Source organism: Hordeum vulgare, chromosome 6H (assembly GCF_904849725.1).
Source record: "Hordeum vulgare subsp. vulgare chromosome 6H, MorexV3_pseudomolecules_assembly, whole genome shotgun sequence".
Classification (NCBI taxonomy): domain Eukaryota; kingdom Viridiplantae; phylum Streptophyta; class Magnoliopsida; order Poales; family Poaceae; genus Hordeum; species Hordeum vulgare.
The window spans coordinates 482,387,296-482,406,765 of NC_058523.1; the positions used below are offsets into that span (position 1 = coordinate 482,387,296).

At 48.0% G+C, this 19,470-nt stretch overlaps 1 protein-coding gene across 1 annotated transcript; it reads right to left on the minus strand.

The window, feature by feature from the left end:
* Positions 1–10,270: 10,270 nt before the first annotated feature.
* LOC123405273 (ubiquitin-conjugating enzyme E2 11-like) lies at positions 10,271–11,346 on the minus strand. Its single transcript, XM_045099023.1, has 2 exons — positions 10,991–11,346; positions 10,271–10,902 (listed from the first exon to the last, which is right to left on the minus strand). The coding sequence occupies exons 1-2, from the start codon at positions 11,255–11,257 to the stop codon at positions 10,537–10,539; spliced, it is 633 nt and encodes a 210-aa protein (XP_044954958.1). The 5' UTR covers positions 11,258–11,346; the 3' UTR covers positions 10,271–10,536.
* Positions 11,347–19,470: the final 8,124 nt, after the last annotated feature.

Below are 19,470 nucleotides of genomic sequence, written 5' to 3' on the forward strand. Positions count from 1 at the left end.
GGTTGTGCTGGTGCTGAGAGCGGTGTGTTGCACCCGCTGCTTAACCTTCTTCATTCGATGTTCCTCAAGTTTTAGGTAGGCGACGACAACCTGAAAGGTGGGTTCGGTCAACAAAGTGAGGTTAGAGGCGGCGTTGCCGAAGTCCTCGTTGATGCCGGCGGTGAGGGTGCTCAAAATGAGGTCTTCAGAGATTTTGGCGCCGATGTCGCGAAGCTCATCGGCGAGCATCTTCAACCGCATGCAGTAGTCGCTGATGGAGGAGTCATCCTGGTGGCACCCGAAGAACTCTTGCTGCAAGAAGACAAGGCGCTGAAGTTTGTTGTCGGTGAAGAGCGTGTTGATCTTGGTCCACACGGTGCAAGCGTCAACACCGTTGGCGATGACCGTGTGGAAAATGTCCTTCGATACGGTTTGGTAAAACCACCGGATGAGAGTGGCCTCGATGGCGGACCACTCTGGATCGCCCTTCATGAACTCACTGTTGCTGGAGCCGTCGGTGTGTTCGGTGAGGTAATACTCGCGAAAGACAAGGTTGAAGTAAGTCTTCCACGCGTAGTACGAGGAGGCGGAGGAGTCGAGGTGGATGGGAACACATCCTTCGATGTTGAGATCACGGATGGCGTCGGCGGAGGGCGAAGGACCAGCGAACGGGTTGTTGCTATTGATGGAGACGGATCCCGGAAATGCCATGGCGGCTGCAACGATGGGGCGCGATGGGGAGGGGAGTGGCGGGTGGGCGTGGCGTGCGGCGGCGGCGTTAGATGCAACGGCAGCGGTGGCAGCCGGGAGTGGGAGAGGGAGCGGAAGCAGAGATTACACGACGCGGGGCGGTGGCGGCGTCGACTAGGAGACGCGGCAGTGGCGGGGCGTGGTGGTGGTGTGTAGTGACGGCGGCGGCGTGGAAAGGGAGCGCAGCGGCGATGGCGGTGGCTAGGGTTAAGGCAGCGACGACGACGGTGGCTGCGGCTTGTAGATGAGGCACGGTAACTGCGGCTGTGGCTTGTAGATGAGGCGTGGCGGTGGTTCGGATTAGGGTAGGATCAAGAGGTATGATACCATGTAGAGAAGGGTTTGGCAATGCAACTCTCAATAACATTGATTGGTTGCAATGGCACATATATATAGAGTACAACGTGGGGCCTCTACCTCAATTATACATGGTTAGGAGGTGGGCCAGACTATACAAATATACCCGCACAAAATACATATTCAACACAAGCAATCAAACAACAGTACTACAAGGAGCAGCATCAGCAACGGCAGCAGCAGAGCAGAGCAGAACAACAACAGTGGGAGCGAGCGGGCGAAGTGTGCGCGGGGGTGAGGCGCGGGGTAGCATGAGAAGCAGCGCGGCCACCAGCAACTGGCGGCAACATGAGCACAATAGCGGACGGGCGCGGCGGTACATGCACCTACGTGGGGCGAGCAGTAGCATGCAGGGACGGCACAAAGCAGCGACTCGGCACGGGGGCAGCGGGTGCATGCCTGGGCGTGGCGAGGGAGGGCGCGCGTGGTCTGACGTGGCCAGGAGCAACGCAAGCACGCGTCGACGTAGAGCTCCGGCCATGGCGGCTATGAAGTGTACATGCGACTACAGCTGCGGATTGAACCGGGGTAAGGGGGTTGGAATGGGGAGCTCACAGCGGTGCCGTTGGCGAGCTTGAGGTGGCCAGGACGGGCCGAAACTTGACGAATCAACGGCGAGTTGGTGACGGCCTTGGCGGAGAAGACCCGCAATTGCGATCTTGGCGGCGACCCACTGACGAACCGAATGGCGGAGAAGAAGGAGGCGACAACGGCGAGGCTCCTCGACGCCTTCTCGGGCGATGTGGACGACGCCGGTCGTGACAATGACGATGAGGCAGTGGTCACCGTGGAGCTTTCGAGCTCGATTTCAAGCAGATAAGGAGGGGCGCGATGGGGACAGAGGGGGAACCAAACGAGAGAGGCCTAGGTTTTGAGTTGGACCAAGTTATAGGGCACGGGGGAGGACGTGGAGGCCATCCATGGCCATAGCAGCCATGGATGTGCGCCGCACCTATGGGTGTGTTTGATAGCTATTCCCATTCCAGCATAGTTGTTCCCCTTTGAGACATGCTAAGTTGAGACATGTTGTATGCATGCATGTGTAGTTGTTTGGTAGTGATGTATCTGTTGAAACATGTTCAGTTCAGACTCTGTTTGGTAGCCACTGCGGCGGGATAGACCCTTCTCCTTCACCACAGTGACCTCGTCGGATCCGCACACCCACGCCGCCTAGCAACCGGATGCATAGCCCCACGCCGCCTAGCGACTGGATCCATAGCCCCACGTCGCCTAGCGATCCGATCCAGATCCAGGCACCGCCACACGATGAAGATCGAGGAGGAGGAGGAGAGAGGGTGAGGCCGCCGGGGCGCGGCGGGGCTCGGGCGAGATCGTCGGTGCTCGGGCGAGGCCGTCGGGGCTCGGTCGAGGCCGTCGGGGCTCGAGAGAGGCCGCCAGGGCTCGAGAAGGGTGCGGAAGGGCTCGGGCGAGGCGTGGCGGAGCTCGGGCGAGGCGCGGCGGGGCGAGGGTGAGGCCGCCGGAGCTCGTTGATACGTCCCACTATAATTTTTGTTTTTCCATGGCCTTTTGGGTGACATTGTTATATGTTTTGCAACACTTTTATATCATTTTACACATATTTGGACTAACCTACTAACTCAGTGCACCCAGTGCCAGTTTCTGTCTGCTGATGTCTATTTTGCAGAGGCTTTTACCCAATTTTCCGAAGCCCGAAAAAATCCAGACAAAATATATCAAAAATCAGCGAAACAGAAGCTTCGGGATCACCGAAGGAGGTCCAGAGGGAGGCCACGGGCCTCCCAGGCGGCCTACTGGCACGGCCAGGCTCTAGGCCGCACCGGGAGGTTGCCTGGGTGGGTCCCACCTCCTCTGGTGCCCTCCTTTGGCCTATATTTAGTGTTCCGTGAGGAAACCCTCGCAGACTTTCTGGAATCGCGAATTTCTCCATCGTTTCGCCGCCGCAGCGCTTCCAAGATCGGGAGCGTTAGGAGACCTCTTCCCGGCACCCTGCCGGAGGGAGGATTGACCTCCGGGAGCTACTCCACCACCATGGACGCTTCCCGGACGTGTCGTGAGTAGTCCTCCTTGGACCATGAGTCCATGACCAGTAGCTATGTGATGTCTTCACTCCAATCTTGTGCTTCAATGGTTAGTCCTTGTGAGCTGTCCTACATGATCAAGGCATCTATGTAATCCTCTTGCTTTTGCTATGCTCGGTTTGTTGGGATCCGATGGATTATGAGATTATGTTCAAATTGTTATGATTTATATATTTGATTATCCTTTTATATTATGTTCCTTAGTGATTCATGCATGTTCTCTGTTGCTTTTTATTGCTTTGGCCAAGTAGTAGATTGTAACTCCTAGAGGGAGCGTTATGCATGATTGTGGGTTCGGGCCCCTCGATGTCTAGCTTGAGTGATAGAAACATGAGACTAGGGGATGTGCTTGTTGCCACCAGGGAGAAAAAAATGGTGCTTGTGACCATGGTTGCAAGGATTGTTTACCTTACGCGTAGTTCGTTAATGCAGTTGTCTGTTGCTTTGAGTTTACACTTTGGGTGGGGCTCACAACTTAATACCGGAGAGATGTTCTGAATAGATATCTCAAGGTGGATGATTAGTAAGTAGATGCTGATGAATAAACTGTCTACTTGTCTTGGCGTACTGCCCATTACTATTGAACCTCTAACTATCAAGGAGCATAATTAGCATTGTGGTGCGATCATAATTCTGTCAATTGCCCAACTGTGATTTGTTTACCCAAGCATAGTTGTTTATCGTCTTTTGGAAGAGAGACATCACTAGTGAACATCATGTGACTCCGGTCCATATCACCATCATTGTTTACACCTTCATCATTTACCGTTTTCATTTACTTTTTCGTTGCAATCACTATTACCTTCCCGCTTGTGTTTTGATCCTTTGCAAACTACAAGGCCGGAGAGATTGACAACCTCTCTGTACTCGTTGGGAGCAAAGTTATTTGTTGTGTGTACAGGTTCACGTCTTCTGCTAGCACCAGGATGGAAGACACCTACTTGTTGAGCCTAGGAGTCCTTCTAGTTCGATAAACCTTACAGTCTCCGTGTAAGGGAAATTTGTTGCTCACTACATCTCCACCTTCCACTTGGAGTAACCAACGAGGGGCGAGAAGTATATCCATCAACTCGTCATCGCTCGGGCGAGGCCGCCGAGGCTCGAGAGGGGCGCGAGAGGGCGAGGGCGAGGCGGACGGGGAGCGACGGGGCGAGGGCGAGGCGGGGCGAGGGTGCATGGGCTCAACATAGCTCTGCTCAGCTCGCCTCCGCGGGGGTGCTGGGCTTAGCTATGCTGAGGCCCTTTTTGCATCAGTTGATGCATGCTCTCCTCAGCCATACACCCTACCAAACAGCGAAAAGTGGATCAGGGAGGGAACTTTTGGGCTCATACACTCTTCGTGCAGGCGACAAAACACACCCTATGGCTCGGCCTCCTCTCTTGTGTAGAGGTTGAGGAAGGCCCTCGTGGGCTGGGCTAAATTTATTATTGCTATATAGAGCCCACCCGTAGAGTAGTCTTTTAGTAATTTCCTTTTTTCCTTTCCTACCCGCAATTTCTTCTCCCATTTATATTTTGTTCAGCGACCAAAGGATCTTTATTGCACACGATATTTGACACATAAATACTAGACAATACTATTGTGTAGCACAAAGCGTTTGGGGACCAATTTGAACTGTTTTAAATTTAGTTTGAATTTAATTTGGTTGACTAGGTGTTGTTGGTTTAATTCTATAATGGATAAGGGCATTTTTGGTGTTTCAATTGATGTTGGATCCAACATGACTTTTACTCACTGGATTATTAACAATAATGTGAACACTTTTAATTTTTAAGTTTGGTGAATTATTTTATGAACTTTTATTTGAATTTGACTGAGTTTCAATCAAGTGATAATTATGCTTAGCAAAATCAAATGACATGGCATTATTGGTGTGAGATTACTGTAGCATGGTTATTGGGGCGTTACACACCCCCATGCTTAGAATTTTTTGGCCCGCTGCCACTGCCAGAAACGCCGGTGCACGCCTCTCTCGGTAGTTTGTTGGTGATTGATGCATACCATGCTAACGGATTAGCGTGTTAATTGAAAAGTTAAATAGCAAGATGGATCAGACTACTGATCCTGACCGCCTATCAGACCAGTGCTAAGCCGTACGATAAGATATAAGATGGTCGTTGGATCTATTACTAGGTTGTGAATGGTTGTTTAATTGCTTCCTAATAATTGCTTGCTGTTAGCACACACGACATCACTAATTACATGGGATTAACTACCAATCTGCACCTTGAGTGCTTGGTTTCAGGAAACTATTGACAGATTTTTAGGAAGCAAATCTTTTACTTAATTTGATTCAGATTTGCTTTAGATGCAAATAATATCTTCATGACATAAAAAAAACTGCAAATAATATCTGGTTCCTCCTTCATCTGTAATATCGCATACAGTTTTCTTCCTTTAGAACTAAATTGTGTTTCTTTTTACTAAAGAATTTTCTCCATGGTACATGGAAAATATGCTTTGATTTAATAGAAAATTATGTCCGCAAGAAGAGATATTGTGTTTCAAAAGCATTGCTATCTTGTTTCCATCAACTAGAGAATTGTTTCCAACCAAATATCAATTTGCTTCCGTCAAAGAGAGAGAAAAATACATGCTTTGGAAACATGGCTATCTTGTCAAAGAGAGAGAAAAATACATGTTCTGCAAACATCGCTATCTTGTTTCCATCGGCTAGATAATTGCTTCCATCAAATAGTAATTTGCTCCCGAAGAGAAAACTATTTCCATCGTAACTATTACAAATCCTTGTTTGTTTGAAAATTAAAAAATGCTACTATCAAATGGAGTATGATTTCTGGACATAGTAAGTCAATTCGTTTCAGTTTGTCCAACGTCTGCTTTGAAACAAATTGGTAATTGCCTCCTACTTTTTTCTGTACACATTGGATGAGGAAACCATCAAATTGACTTCGGCACAGCTCCTTCAGGCATCGAGCAGATCACACAGCCATCATGATCCTAGCCCATATGGGCTGATAAACAGGTCAGCTTCCAAAGAATAATGGCATCCACGATCAACGATGTTGGTTTCCAAGCTTTCTTTTGGGTCTTAAAACTACACATCGAATGGATCTTCTGCAAAATGACTCTTCAAAATACACTCAGTTTTCCTCTTCATGATTTCTAGATGTGTATTGAAAATCAATAATTAGATGTACATTAGGAAATATAAACAACATGTCACTTGCAATCATAACTAGACAAATGAAATAAAAAAGAAGAAAGAGAAATGCAGCATGAATCGCATGGTTTGACACCAAAAAAGCTGATAAGAAGACTTGATTGTACTCCTTCTACAAAAAAGTGAGGCATGGAAATGAAGTGGATAAAAAGTAGTGTAGAAGCACAAGCTAAAAATGCATGAAGCAAATAATACACCCACAAGATGAAGCTTCATAACCATGATACGTAATTATGAATAAACTATATACACTTACGAAGCACAAGTATGATATGTATGAAGCATGGAGATTTGGTAGCATTTTATCCATGCAAATCTTGACAACTACTCCATAGTGGAAGCAAAAAAATAGATGTGAAGCATAGAAATTTGAGTATTAATAAGAGTGCTCTCTCAAAATGAATCATCTTGATCGAAAGCATACAAATTTGGAAATATAATTAGCACCAAATTCACCAAAATTAGTTGATAATTCAATGACTTCATATATACCAAACTGAGATGAAAAAATGAATTAAATAGGGAAGATAGGACGAGTTGAGGACCGATTTTGTACATATTGACGATGGTCGTCCTCGTTGGATGAAGGGACAACAGTAGCAGCCACCTGCAACATCATGTCGTCGTTAGTGTGTTGCTGTTGAGGGGTTGAGTAGACGAATACGTCAACGCCAATGCTGCACGGAAATGGGATGGAGGAGCAATAAAGATTAATTGACATATTAAAGATTTGCTTCTAAATATGGGTCGTTCCATTAGAAAAGAATCAATGACGCGGGACCAGCCTGACGAAAGTTACCTATCATACTTTCGACCTCTGATAGAAAGCGTTTCCCAATTACATTAGTCCTCTTGTCCCATGATAAAACAAAGTTGCTCTCAGCCTGCTAAGGACATGTACAATGAAAGTTATAGTAAACGTTAGCTCCAGACATCCATCTCCCCTAATAATAAAGCACACAGCGTTTCTGTCGCACGTCGTCGGTCATTTTACAGAAAAACCCTCGCAGTTTTAGGTAATTAACCCGCGGTCCAATTTTAAGTCAGAACGAACCGTTTTCTGTCGTTTTGCACAAAAGCCCTCACAGGTTTAGATAATCAACCCGCGGTCCATCTTGTAGTCACAGCCGAACCGTTTTTTGCATTTTTTTGGAAAACTCCCTAATGTTTCAAGTAATCAACCCGCCGTCCCTATTTAAGTCAGTCGAAACATTTTTTTGTTTTAACCAAAAAAACCCTGACTTTTCAGTTAATTAATCCATATTTTATCTAAAACAAAATTATTCATATCTTTTAAACCGTAACTCTGATTTTAACATGTTATATATGAAATTTGATTGAAAAAATGTGTAGAATTTAAATAGGATGTTATATTTAGCTGTTGAATACTTCTTAAATATTATTTTTGATGCAAACTTAATCTGTAGTGCATGGTCCTTTTTTTCTCTCTTTCCGGCGATCATACGAATTGCAATAAATATTCATTAAATTAAAACTAAATTGAGAGGAAATAAAACATTGTTAACCACACATGCACACCTTTGAAAAATCTCGTGGGAAGAAACAACATATTTCTCATCTTATTCCGAGTGATTGTACATTCAAACGAGTTTTCGTTGTGTAAGCACCGAGGCATCGTCGGCAACACAAATGTGATGCCATATGAAAATATATTGCATTCAAAGCGTGTGTTATTTTCTCTTCCGTTGCAACGCACGGGTTTTTTTGCTAGTATAGATAAAGAGCACTAGAACCACTGTATGGAATAATCTCACCCAATGTTGCAATCTCCTCACTGGCCCCACCCCTCTCTCTCGTTTTCTTCACTTTTTGTATTTCTTCTCTTACTTTTTTCCAAGATCACATGGGTGCAGCTAGCTTGCCATTGTTTGTGAGGGAGAAAGGTAGCCAATGGTACAGCTACAACGTCAGCAGCATACTTTTATCAGGGAAGAGACGGTCTCTACTGTAGGAACCCGTTTTCCTCTCCAAACAGCACTTTGAGGTGTTTTGGATCATCCGAACCTACGTGAAGACCTGGGGTATCTATCCACCGTGTAGCAATGGTCATGCTCTAAGTGCACATCACCTAAATTAACTAGAACGGTTTATTCTACATCTAATTATTCGCCGCCGTCCAAGTGGATACAGTACCCATGCAAGGGTCGTATTTCGTCCGCTCAATCGTCTCCATGCATACCTTTTTTTTTCTGTCAGGTACTGCTGTCAGACGTGGTTTTTCCAATGCACATATACTTTTTCTGTATCATAGTATTTATTATCGAAAAGATCTAGACTATTTATTTTTAATAACAAATATCTTCCCTAATAATAAAGCGCGGGCCACTTCTTCGTCGCGGCGTTTTTATGAAAAAATCCCTGTCGTTTCGGGTAATTAACCCGCAGTCCCCAAATCAGTCAGAAACAGTACGTACCAGAGAAAGAAAAAAACAATAACCCAACTACACCTCCGTCACCACCGATCCCATCTCGATCCCATCCCGCCGCCACCTCCTTCCACGTCCCGCGCGGGCCTTCTCGCCGACGAGGCGAGGCTGTGGGAGCGGTGCGCGGGCACGAGGAGAGGCGAGGCTGTGGGGGCGGTGCGCGGGCACGAGGAGGCGTAGGAGGACGCCTGCCGGCGGCGCTCCGTCGAGGGCTTGGCGAGGGCGTGGGGCGTCGCGCGGGCACGAGGAGGCGCAGGAGGACGCGGGACGGCGGCTCTCCAACGAGGACTTGGCGAGGGCGGCGCCCAGCGACCGCATCTTCCCCAGATCTCCAGGAGGGCCATGGCGCCGCCGCACCTCAATCTCGCCGGATCTGTCACCTCGCCGGGTGTGGGACAAGCTGTCGTCCGCCAGGTTCGTCTACCTCGACGAGGCTGAGCTGGTGCCCGACCCCGACGACCGCGTTCTCCAGCTCGAGATCGTCACCAAGCTCGCCGGCCACCTGTCCCTCGCGCTCGAGGCCTTCTCCTGCGACCTCCAGCAATAGCTCGACCAGTTCATGAGCGGAAGGTGCGCTAGCTACCCCCTTATTGTTTTACCTGTTTGCAATCGGACGACGAGATTCGATGGAATTTTAGCTCCGTTGGGATGACGCTTGTTGTACATTACGAGTTCATATTATGGTTCATTCAAAGATTAGGCTGTGTGGAAATGAACTCTGATGAGCGTTAACTTAGCTATTGTCGTTAACCTTTTTACCAGGCTACTCTGTTCCATTCAATCTGTTTTTGTCACATTTTTTTTGTTAGATGAAGTACACTTGGTGTCCACTTAATAGATGAATGAATAAGTTTTGCTCCTTAATGCCTTATTGTTATTATAAGAATAAGGGGAGTTATATGAGTTACATCTCTGTTTCTAATTCACAGTGTAGTGTTTCTATCACTATAAAAGTATAGGGTTTCAGTGTTGCTGAAGTTTAGTTGAAATAATACCTTGATTTAATCTTCATAAAAAAAAATCTGTTATCCAAAAATGAAATGCATTCTTGAGTGAGACTTCACTTCATTTTGATAATATTGTACAAGCTTATGCTTTATGTAGGATCGATGGCAGTACCTTAAAGTCGTACACGTCGCACTGGCCATCGAAACGTTGGCAGAAGTATGAACCTCTTTTAAATTTCTATCGTGATAATGGAATTAAGCTTGTTGCCCGTATTTTGTACTGAATATTTTTTCAGGGTTATATTTCTACGTGGTCTTGAATCATGGTTATGAAGTTAAGAGCGTTTTTTTTTTCTTTCATTATAAGGCACGGGCTCTTTCGCTAGTTTAGAAACAAAGAAAGTACCTGACAAAACGAAAGCCAGCGTTCAGCTATACTCTAACTAGCACGTCACCCTGATCCGAATCGCGAAGACGCAAGCGCCACGGATGCGGTGCGCGCGTGCAGCTGCCGCTGTGTTTATGGATGCACTTCTCCTCTGTAATGATTTATCAAACGCTCTTATATTTTTGTATGAAGGGAGTATAATAAAAATGCGGAACAAAGGCACGGCACGGGTACAATACTTTCTGTTTTCAGAAGTTGCGTACGAGCATGCATCGACCACATAAACTCCGCCCCAATGCGCTACACGGAGACTCGCACCAACGCCAATAAGCATCCAAGCATGACTAATTAAGACAACTCACTGTACTACTGTAGTTCTTGTGGTGAATGAGCTTCATCGCGGTGAACGACCGAACGCATGCACTAGATGGCAAGGAGACGAGCCGCCAAGGAACGCCATTTCCCCGCCCCGCAAGAACGACGACGTGCCACTGCCCCACCACTCGCCGCCTCCTCCAGCAGCTCCTTCCCTGCCGCTGCCGGACAGAAGGAGGCCACCGGCGCTGAGGCGTATCTGCGGGTCCAGCGCCTGGCCTTCTGCTCGAAGAGGCCCCGCCCGTGCCTGTACAGCAGGGCGGCGTCGCGGCGGACGGGGAGGTCGAGCAGGGGGTCGTAGAGCACGGAGACGACGGAGAGGAGGGCCGTGCTCATCGTGATCGCCGGGCTCCACCGCTCCCCGAAGATGTCCAGGGCCATCCTCCCCTCCGGCCCGATGTTGGGATGGTACACCTGCAGAGACGCGGCGGAGAGATGGGATCAAACGACGTAACGCGCGAACAATCACCTCGATCTGTTGCCACGCGGAACACGCACGTACCTTGGTTTTGAAGGTGAGCTTGATGGGCTCCATGGGGTACTTCTTGGGGATCTTGACGTCGACGGGGAACGTGCCGCCGGCGTAGGGGCTGCCATCGGGGCCGTCGATGACCACCTCCCAGTGGAACAGGTCCGTCACGGGCGCCGGGCCGGGCCGGCAGAACGCCGGGGGGTCGATCCAGAGCAGCTTCAGCTCCTTGCGGATCCGCCTGACCGCCCAGTCGGACTCCGGCATGGTCGGCGGCGGTGGTGCTCGCACACCCACCATCCTCCCACTTCCCGTTTGCCCCGCCTCCGTGGGCTAGCTGTCAGCTATGTGGTGTAAGGAAATCTGCAGTAGCTAGGTAGGCGATCACAACTGCGGCTTGGACGACGCTTTATATGGATGGGTCGACTTTCTCGAGACCTTGACTTGGAGACGCAACGCTGCGTCAGACCACACTCTATACACTTTTCAGAAAATAGACCACACTCTACATGATAGGTTAAGATCATTTTACGTTGCTGTCAAGAGCAACTCTGGGAGATTCTCTGAAAAGGGCAGCCTCAAAAATGGTTTCACAGTGTGCTCTAATAATATTTAGATGCTCTGCAGCTAACATGTGCAAATTAACTCAGAAGCGGGAAAAGAATTCCTTTTCTTCTCCTCCATCTCTCCTAGTAACTCCATGTTCGGTTAATCCTCTCACTAGGGGCTTGTTCAGGAAGGCTCTAGCTGACCAGACTATCATTAATGCCGATGCTTCTTTTTCAGATGCAGATTTTTCAGGTTCTTGTGGCGTAGTGGTTGGAAACCACGCAGGATTCTTCTTGGCAGCGGCAACTGCAAAACCTTGAGCATGAATGTCCCTGATGTTGTGTCAGCAGAGAGGCCGCAGCTTGTGTGAAGGTTTGAAGCTGGCTAACCGGATGCGGTGAAACAACATTCTTCTATGCATGGATAATATCACGGTGGTTCGAGCTCTTAATCAGGATGAAGGATATCATAGATTTTGTGGGCATCTGTGTCCGGGCTGAAAGATATCCTAGATATCTCGCCGAACAAGTACAGCTCTTGCCTTGCCTTCTGTTGTAATCGCACTTCACGTCAAAGACATCTTTCACGTGCTTGAAATCACCGTGCAACAACAAAGCTTCCCAGCGCGGTCAAACTAAAATTACTGCCAGGAATGAAACTGCAGGTTCTTTTTTTCCCTAGTTTTTGTTGCAGTTATATCATGGGAAAACAACCCTGAGTATTACTGAGTGGTCATTCATCTTGTTGATTTTGTCGCAGCCAAGTTCCGAGGACTTCTTTTCCTTTTCTTTTTTCGAAGACACCTCAAGAGAGTCAGGGGTTCCTGCATTTCTTAAAAAAAACTGTTAATGGAGGATAATCGGACGTGAGGCAACGTGCGTTTGGTTTTCGATTTCGTTGAAATTTTGTGTGGCATCATTGCATCTGCATTCTTAGGTTGGGTGAATTTTATGAATGCATTCATGTACTTCATGTGCAACCCATGGGTGTCGGTATGGACGGAAGGGATGCTACAACATCATTTTGCAAATACCCTTCATGAATAATTTTCATTTTTTTTCCACGCTGCACGATGAAATTCACAAGGCGGTACGTCAAATTTTAGAATTTTCTGACACTCCGTGCTTTTTTTATGAATTTCCATTCAAAAACCGGCAAAAACAGATGTCGGACGTGACGCAACGTGCGTTTGGTCTTCAATTTCGTCGAAATTTTACGTGGCATCATTGCATGTGCATTCTCAGGTGCCGACAAAAGTTGGGTGAATTTCATGAATGCATGCATGTACTTCATGTGCAACCCATGGGTATCGGTATGGACGGAATGAGTGCTCGAACGCCATCTTGCAAATCCCCTTCATGAAAAAATTTCATTTTTTTTCCACACTTCACGATGAACTTCACAAGGCGGCACGTCAAATTTTAGAATTTTCTGACAATCCGTGCTTTTTTTTATGAATTTCCATTTAAAAACCGGCAAAAACAGATGCCGGACGTGACGCAACGTGCGTTTGGTCTCCTATTTCGTCGAAATTTTGCGTGGCATCATTGCAGTGCATTCTCAGGTGCCGGCAAAAGTTGGGTGAATTTCATGAATGCATCTATGTACTTCATGTGCAACCCATGGGTGTCGGTATGGATGGAAGGGGTGCTACAACGTCATCCTACAACTACCCTTCATGAAAAAATTTCATTTTTTTCGCGCTTCACGATGAACTTCACAAGGCGGCACGTCAAATTTTAGAATTTTCTAACAATTCGTGCTTTTTTTATGAATTTTAAGTCAAAAAACGGCAAAAACAGATGCCGGACATGACGCAATGTGCATTTGGTCTCCGATTTCGTCGAAATTTTGCGTGTAATCATTGCATGTCCATTCTCCGGTGCCGACAAAAGTTGGGCAAATATTTTACGTTTTTATATCGTTTAAGAAAAATTATAAGTTATTTATATATTATTTAATAAAAAATATTTAATATAATTTCATTAATGTTTATATTGTTTAAGAAAAATTTTACGTCTTAATATAATTTCATGAATGTTTATATCTTTAAGAAATATTATAAGTTATTTATTTTTATTTTTTTCATTTTTGTAAAATTTATATATTAGATAAAATTTAAATATTTAGTTAACTAATGTAAACAATTTAAATATTTCAAATAAATAATAATAATAATAACAATGTAAACACTGAATTTAGATTCATAATAAACTTAGATAAAATTTCATAGTTCTCGATTACATTCGAACATAATTAAAAAACTAAAAATAAAATTTAATTAAACATTACTAAATTCTAAAAATCCTAATCTAATCGGAGTCCAACGACGGCGGACCCGTCCACCGCGCCGTCGCCGTCCCCGCCGTCGTCGTCGTCGTCGGAGCTGTTGGTGAGGGCTTCCCAGTCGACGTCGTCGTCATCGCCGACGGGTGGCAGGTTTGCCCCCACTGCCGCCGCTGCTGCCGTCGCCTGGATCGCCGCCGCGATCTCCACCTCTTCCCTCGCCGCCGTCGCCTGAGACGCCCGCATGGCGACGAGTAGCCCCGGCGAGTCGTCGGGGTCGCCGTCCTCGCGGAGGACAAACTGTTCCGGCGGCACTTCGTACTCCGCCGGGACAGCCGGGGCCACCACCGGGGCCGCCGGAGGTGGGTGGGGGATCGCCACCCGACGGCGGCGCAGGATGCCGTCGGCGCCGCCTGCTGCCGTCGTCTGCCGGTAACGCCTGATGACGTCGTTGTAGTTCTTCCCGTCCCAATAGGCGTGCCGGCCGCGGGTGTTGTAGCAGCCGCCGGGGTGGACCCGGAGCTGCTCCGGCGTCGCGGGATTGTCCAGCGTCGGATAGCCGTCCTTGCAAATCCTCCATGGTTTTGCAAGGCGGCACCCCGGCGGGACGAGGAGGACGAAGTTGTATAGCTCATGCGTCAGAGGCTTGTCGAGGCTCTGGGGCCAGTTGCTCTCCGGCGCGCCGCCGCCGCCGGAGCTGCTGCCGCCGGCATGATCCATCGCCGGGACGACGGAGAACGGGGGAGGGAGGAAGAGAACGTCGGGGCCTGCGGCGGGACGACGAAGAGCGAGGGAGAGAAGGAGAGCAGGGGAACGACGGGTGTGCCGACGAGCCGCGGGACGACGGGTATATATAGCGCAGCGACGGGAGGGGAGGCGACGGGGCAGCTGGCCGGCGTAACTCCCCCGGAGTGAATGCGCGTCGCCTCGGGAGCCGTGGAACCAACGGGCCAGCAACCACGGTCTCGGGAACCGACGCGACTCGGCTCTGACGACGGGGCCGCCATTAATGGCGTCGCCTCGGGAGCCGGCGGACCAACGGGCTAACGGCGGCATCGGACGACGGGGCGCTGACGCAGCGATTAATGCCGTCTTCGAAAACCGACGCGACGAGCTCGCGATGGGGGAGCTGACGCGGTGCTTAATGGCGGCGGCTTCGGGAACCGGCGCGAACTGGCGACGCAGCGCGGGATTAATGGCGGCGGCGTCGGGAACCGACGCGAACTAACGACGCAACGCGGAATTAATGGCGCGGTCTCGGGAACCGACGGATTGACCGCGGTCAGACCGACGTGAAGACGCCACGTCGCAGCGGGTGGACGCGGGTACGACGCGTATACCGGGGCTACTGTACGTCGCCGGTTCGTCAGCTGGCGCCCGTCGGGCTGACGCGCGTACGTCGGGACGGAGGAAAAGACAATCCTGCCCTTTGTTACGAAGGGGTATCGTTTAATCTCAGCCGTCCTTGTGTTTGAGGATTGTATCGAAGAAGAAGTGAAACCCGAAACAAACACACACGTGCCTACCCCTCAATTCATAAGGAATAATCCTAGAAAAAAACCAACCACACAATTAATTAAGGGACAATTGTGCAAAGCCCCCGACCACATGATTGATAAAGGGACAGTGATGCAAAAACCCACAACCATGACAGACCTCGCCACCCTCGAAGCGATGGAATACGACCAGCCACCAAGATGGAGCAAAACCAGGACCCTATCACATATGGCCATCGTCGCACCACGGCCCGGACCGCCGCCCCGGCATCCAACCAGCAAACTCCAGACCGCCGTCTCGACCTCCTTCACCCTGATGACGAGGCTAAACCACATGGCGCGAGTGAAGCCAACGGACAAAAAGGTTGGGCCTCCAAAGGCGATGCCCCGAAGGGAAAAACGATGAAGACGCTGCCGCCGCCTGCTTCGAACAAAGCCGGAGCTAGATTCTCACTCGGATAGCCTAGAAGATTGGGGCGACGGAGAGGTTGGGGTTCCTCGATGGCGCCTCCAAGGAGGAGAACAACGCCCAAAAACGCCGCCGCCGGCGGCATCAACCGAGGTCAGCGCTAGATTTTCACCGGAACAAGCCAACGAACACCAAACGCGCCCGCATCCAAAAACATGTCAGCCCAAGCCGGGCAGTCCTCACACCCAAACCGAACCACCTCTGAGTCGAAGAACACCGCCGACACCTGCCCGCCACAGCAGCCAGCCGCTAGACAACCACTCACGTCACCAGCTGCTACCCGCAACCCGACGCTAGATTTTCGCACACCAGGGCCATTAGGAGCGATGCCGCCGTGCCGCCGTCCTCGATCCGTGGCTCGCCGCCACACCAGGGATGCATGACACCAGCATGAACTCTTCTCTAAGCAGATTCTGGCAAAGGTTTAGGAGGCATTTTGTAGCTATTTGTTGTTGTTGTTTCTCTTATCCTTGTGTTGTACTCTTTAGGACTGTTCAGTGTGGTACTCAAAGGTGAATGATGCTCATTTTATAGTGGGCACACACTTGTAACCGGTTGAAGACAAGGACACATTAATTACAATAGATTGATGGTAGTATGAATTAAGGTATATAAAAGGATCACATTAATCTTAATAATTAATGAACGAAATAACAATGGTTCAACTGGGTTAGGGGTTGTGGACGAATTAGAAGGCATGAAAGATAATAATTGGAAAAGGCTAAAACACTTTTGTTTCACAAATTCAGTGTATTCCCTCAATTTTAAAATATATTGCTGGCTTTTTTTTTGTATTGCTGGTTTTTTGTCCTTCCCAAAGAAGGTAAACAAAAACAAGAAAACCGTTGAGTATTTTCACATGCAGGATTGCTTGTAGTGGTGGACTTTTTCTTACGTGTAGTTGCACGTTGAAGAGACGCGTGCATACATATTGATATTGATAGATCACCCGAGCGTACGCTTTGTGGTGTGGTGGCCGTAGATCGTCAAAGACTGTTCTTGTCATTCTTAGCCATTCTTAGCAACCATGAATGCATGCAGGACTTCTGTCCCGTAAGAGCATCTCCAACCGTGGCTATAAAGACACGCGCGCAAAAAAAATTACATTAGCGCGCGTGGAGCGGTTGCGTGCGCTCCAGCGGGCGTGGAAAATCCCGACGCTCGGGGAAAAGACGATCCGATGCACGTTAGATTTGACGCGCGGTGCTTGGCCTGCACTATAAATTCAACGTCTTTTTTACAAGTTTTTCCACCTCTCACACGCCCCTCAGCTCGCCACGCGCCCTATGCCGCTCTCGCGCCTCGTCTCGCCGCCACCGCGCCACCATTCAGTCGCAGAACTTCGGGCTACCGCGGCGTCCGTGCGCGCCCCTCCGACACCTTCTACGTCGAGATCCGCTCCAACGACATGCGCCTCGGCCTCGGCACTTTCAACACCGCCGACGAGGCCGCCCGTACGTACGACGCGGCGGCATGACGCCTCAACCGGCCTCGTATGGAAATGAAATTTCCTGAGGTGATGACGCGGGAATGGACGTGGCAGCTCGCGCCTCCTTCGCGGGTTGTCACCGAAGAGGACCGTTGCCGGAACCGGAGGCTGGAGCGCCGCCTTGACATCACTGAGTTGGACAAACATGCCATGGCGAAGTGGCACCAACAGTTCCTGCAGGACGTCCTCGACGAGCGTGCATTCTTCGTGCAAAGGAGGGTGGAGCAAGCTGCCTATCGTGAGGACAGGTGTACGCGAAAGCAAGCTGCATTCTTCAGCATGGAGCTTAAGGAAGCGGCGACTTGGTCCTCCGATGATGAACGGTAGGCTGACGCCTTCATCATCATGATGGAGTCGGACACCATCACGATGGAGGAAGACGACGAAGAGTAGTCTACCGTTTTTTATTATGTACTAGATGAACTATCGACGAAGAATAGTTTTTATATATGTGAACTGTCTATACTATCTATCGTTTGTTATCTTGTATTTGTGTAAGTTGAATTTTTAGGGTGTCAGATTTTTAACGTTTTTGCTGAAGCTAGTGCTCTGTGGCACGTTAAAAATGTAATTTCCATACTGTAAAGTGTTTTTTACGTTACGCGTTGTGCGTCTATTGAAGATGCTCGTTGCTCTAAGCTTCACAAGGAAGATTTATGCTTGTGCTGCCCGGTGCTACGTACCGTGCTGCTGTTGCATTGCCAGAATTGCTCATGGGTTCACCGCACACGTACGTCTTGGCGCTCTAATGTTTTCGGAAAACCTTTTCATTTTTGACAAACGTGTTGGTGATGCAGGCCAACGGCACCAAGGATTGCGGTATCGTGCGAGTGCTGTCACGGAGCAAGGCATGCGTATATTGCCGAAAACAGTCTTTTGCACCGTTTTAGGGCATTTTCAATAGTTATAAGATATTTGTTGATAGATTTTGACACATAAAATTTTTAATGATGTGTCATGCAATAAATGAAGAAAAAGAGTAAGGTTGTATGTAAATTAATCAACACCCTTGCACAAACTTCAATGTAGAATGAGAGAGCATTTTATTTATTATTTCATATTTTATTGAGCAAGTACAATAATAGAGCCGGTTGCCGGCTGTAAGCTCATTCCATGTCACCTATAGCCCATCTTATAGCTAACATGTACAATAGTTGGTTTGAAGAGTGTACTACTTATTTATTATATGACCCATCTTTCATTCTCACAAAGTGTCTAGGAGCCGTGCTAGAGCTGGCTCTTAGCTAAGAGCCCGCTTACCTTCTCTCTCCTCTTCTCTTTCCTTCAACTAAGCAAAAATATATTACTTTATTCCTTATAGCCAGCTGACTCAGCTCTATTGTACTTGCTCTTAGGCCGCCTCCAATGCAAAGGTGCTAAGATGTGGTGCTAAGAGCATTAAATAGCTTAGCAACTTAACTTTCCAATGCATAGGTGCTTAACTTGTTGTTGCTAAGTTCACTCTGTTTAATGATTTAGCACCTAAACTTTCTCATGTATTGGTCATCTTCTTTCATTTAAGTGGTTTGCCTAGGTTCATGTGTATGGCATTGATTCTTCCTGGGGTCACCAGAGTGGTCTCTTTCCTCCTTAATTGCTATGCCATGTCATTTTTTTGCTTATGTGACATGCTTAGCACCTGTCCACCATGGAGCATCGGGAAGGGTCTTAGAGCAAGTACAATAAAGCTTAATCAGCTGGCTATAAGAAATAAAATGATATATTTATACTTAGTTGGAGAAAAAAGAAGAAGAAAGAGAATGTAAGCTAGCTCTTAGTTAAAAACCAGTTCTACACGTTCTCTTAGGCACTTTGTAGGACTGAATGGTGGGTCATATAGTAAGTAATACACTTTTGTTACCAACTATTTTACGTGTTAGCTATCAGATATGCTATAGGTAACATGACAATGTCTTATAGCCAACAGCTAGCTATATTATTAATTGTGCTCTTAGAATAGTTATATGTTAAGATGTTGGTTAACGACATTAACAATAAGCTAACCGATAACTGTTGAAGATGGCCTTATAGACACATCGTAGCAAGCAGTAAAGGCTACACCTGATATGGTGACCGGCCTTTTTTCGCCGTTCGTTCGCTCTGCTTAGCTTGCTCATCACTGCAGGTTGTTGACACATTGGATGCACATTCACGTGTGTTACCGTATGCGTGCGTTCGATCGTGTGATGGCCGCAGAACAAAAGAAAAGAAAAGAAAAAAAACA

Excerpts from the sequence above, each read along its gene's own strand:
- LOC123405273 (XM_045099023.1), bottom strand. The coding sequence starts at position 11,257 with ATGGTGGGTGTGCGAGCACCACCGCCGCCGACCATGCCGGAGTCCGAC. Across the intron at positions 10,903-10,990 it reads AGCTCACCTTCAAAACCAAG|GTGTACCATCCCAACATCGG; the intron begins GTACGTGCGTGT and ends GCGTCTCTGCAG.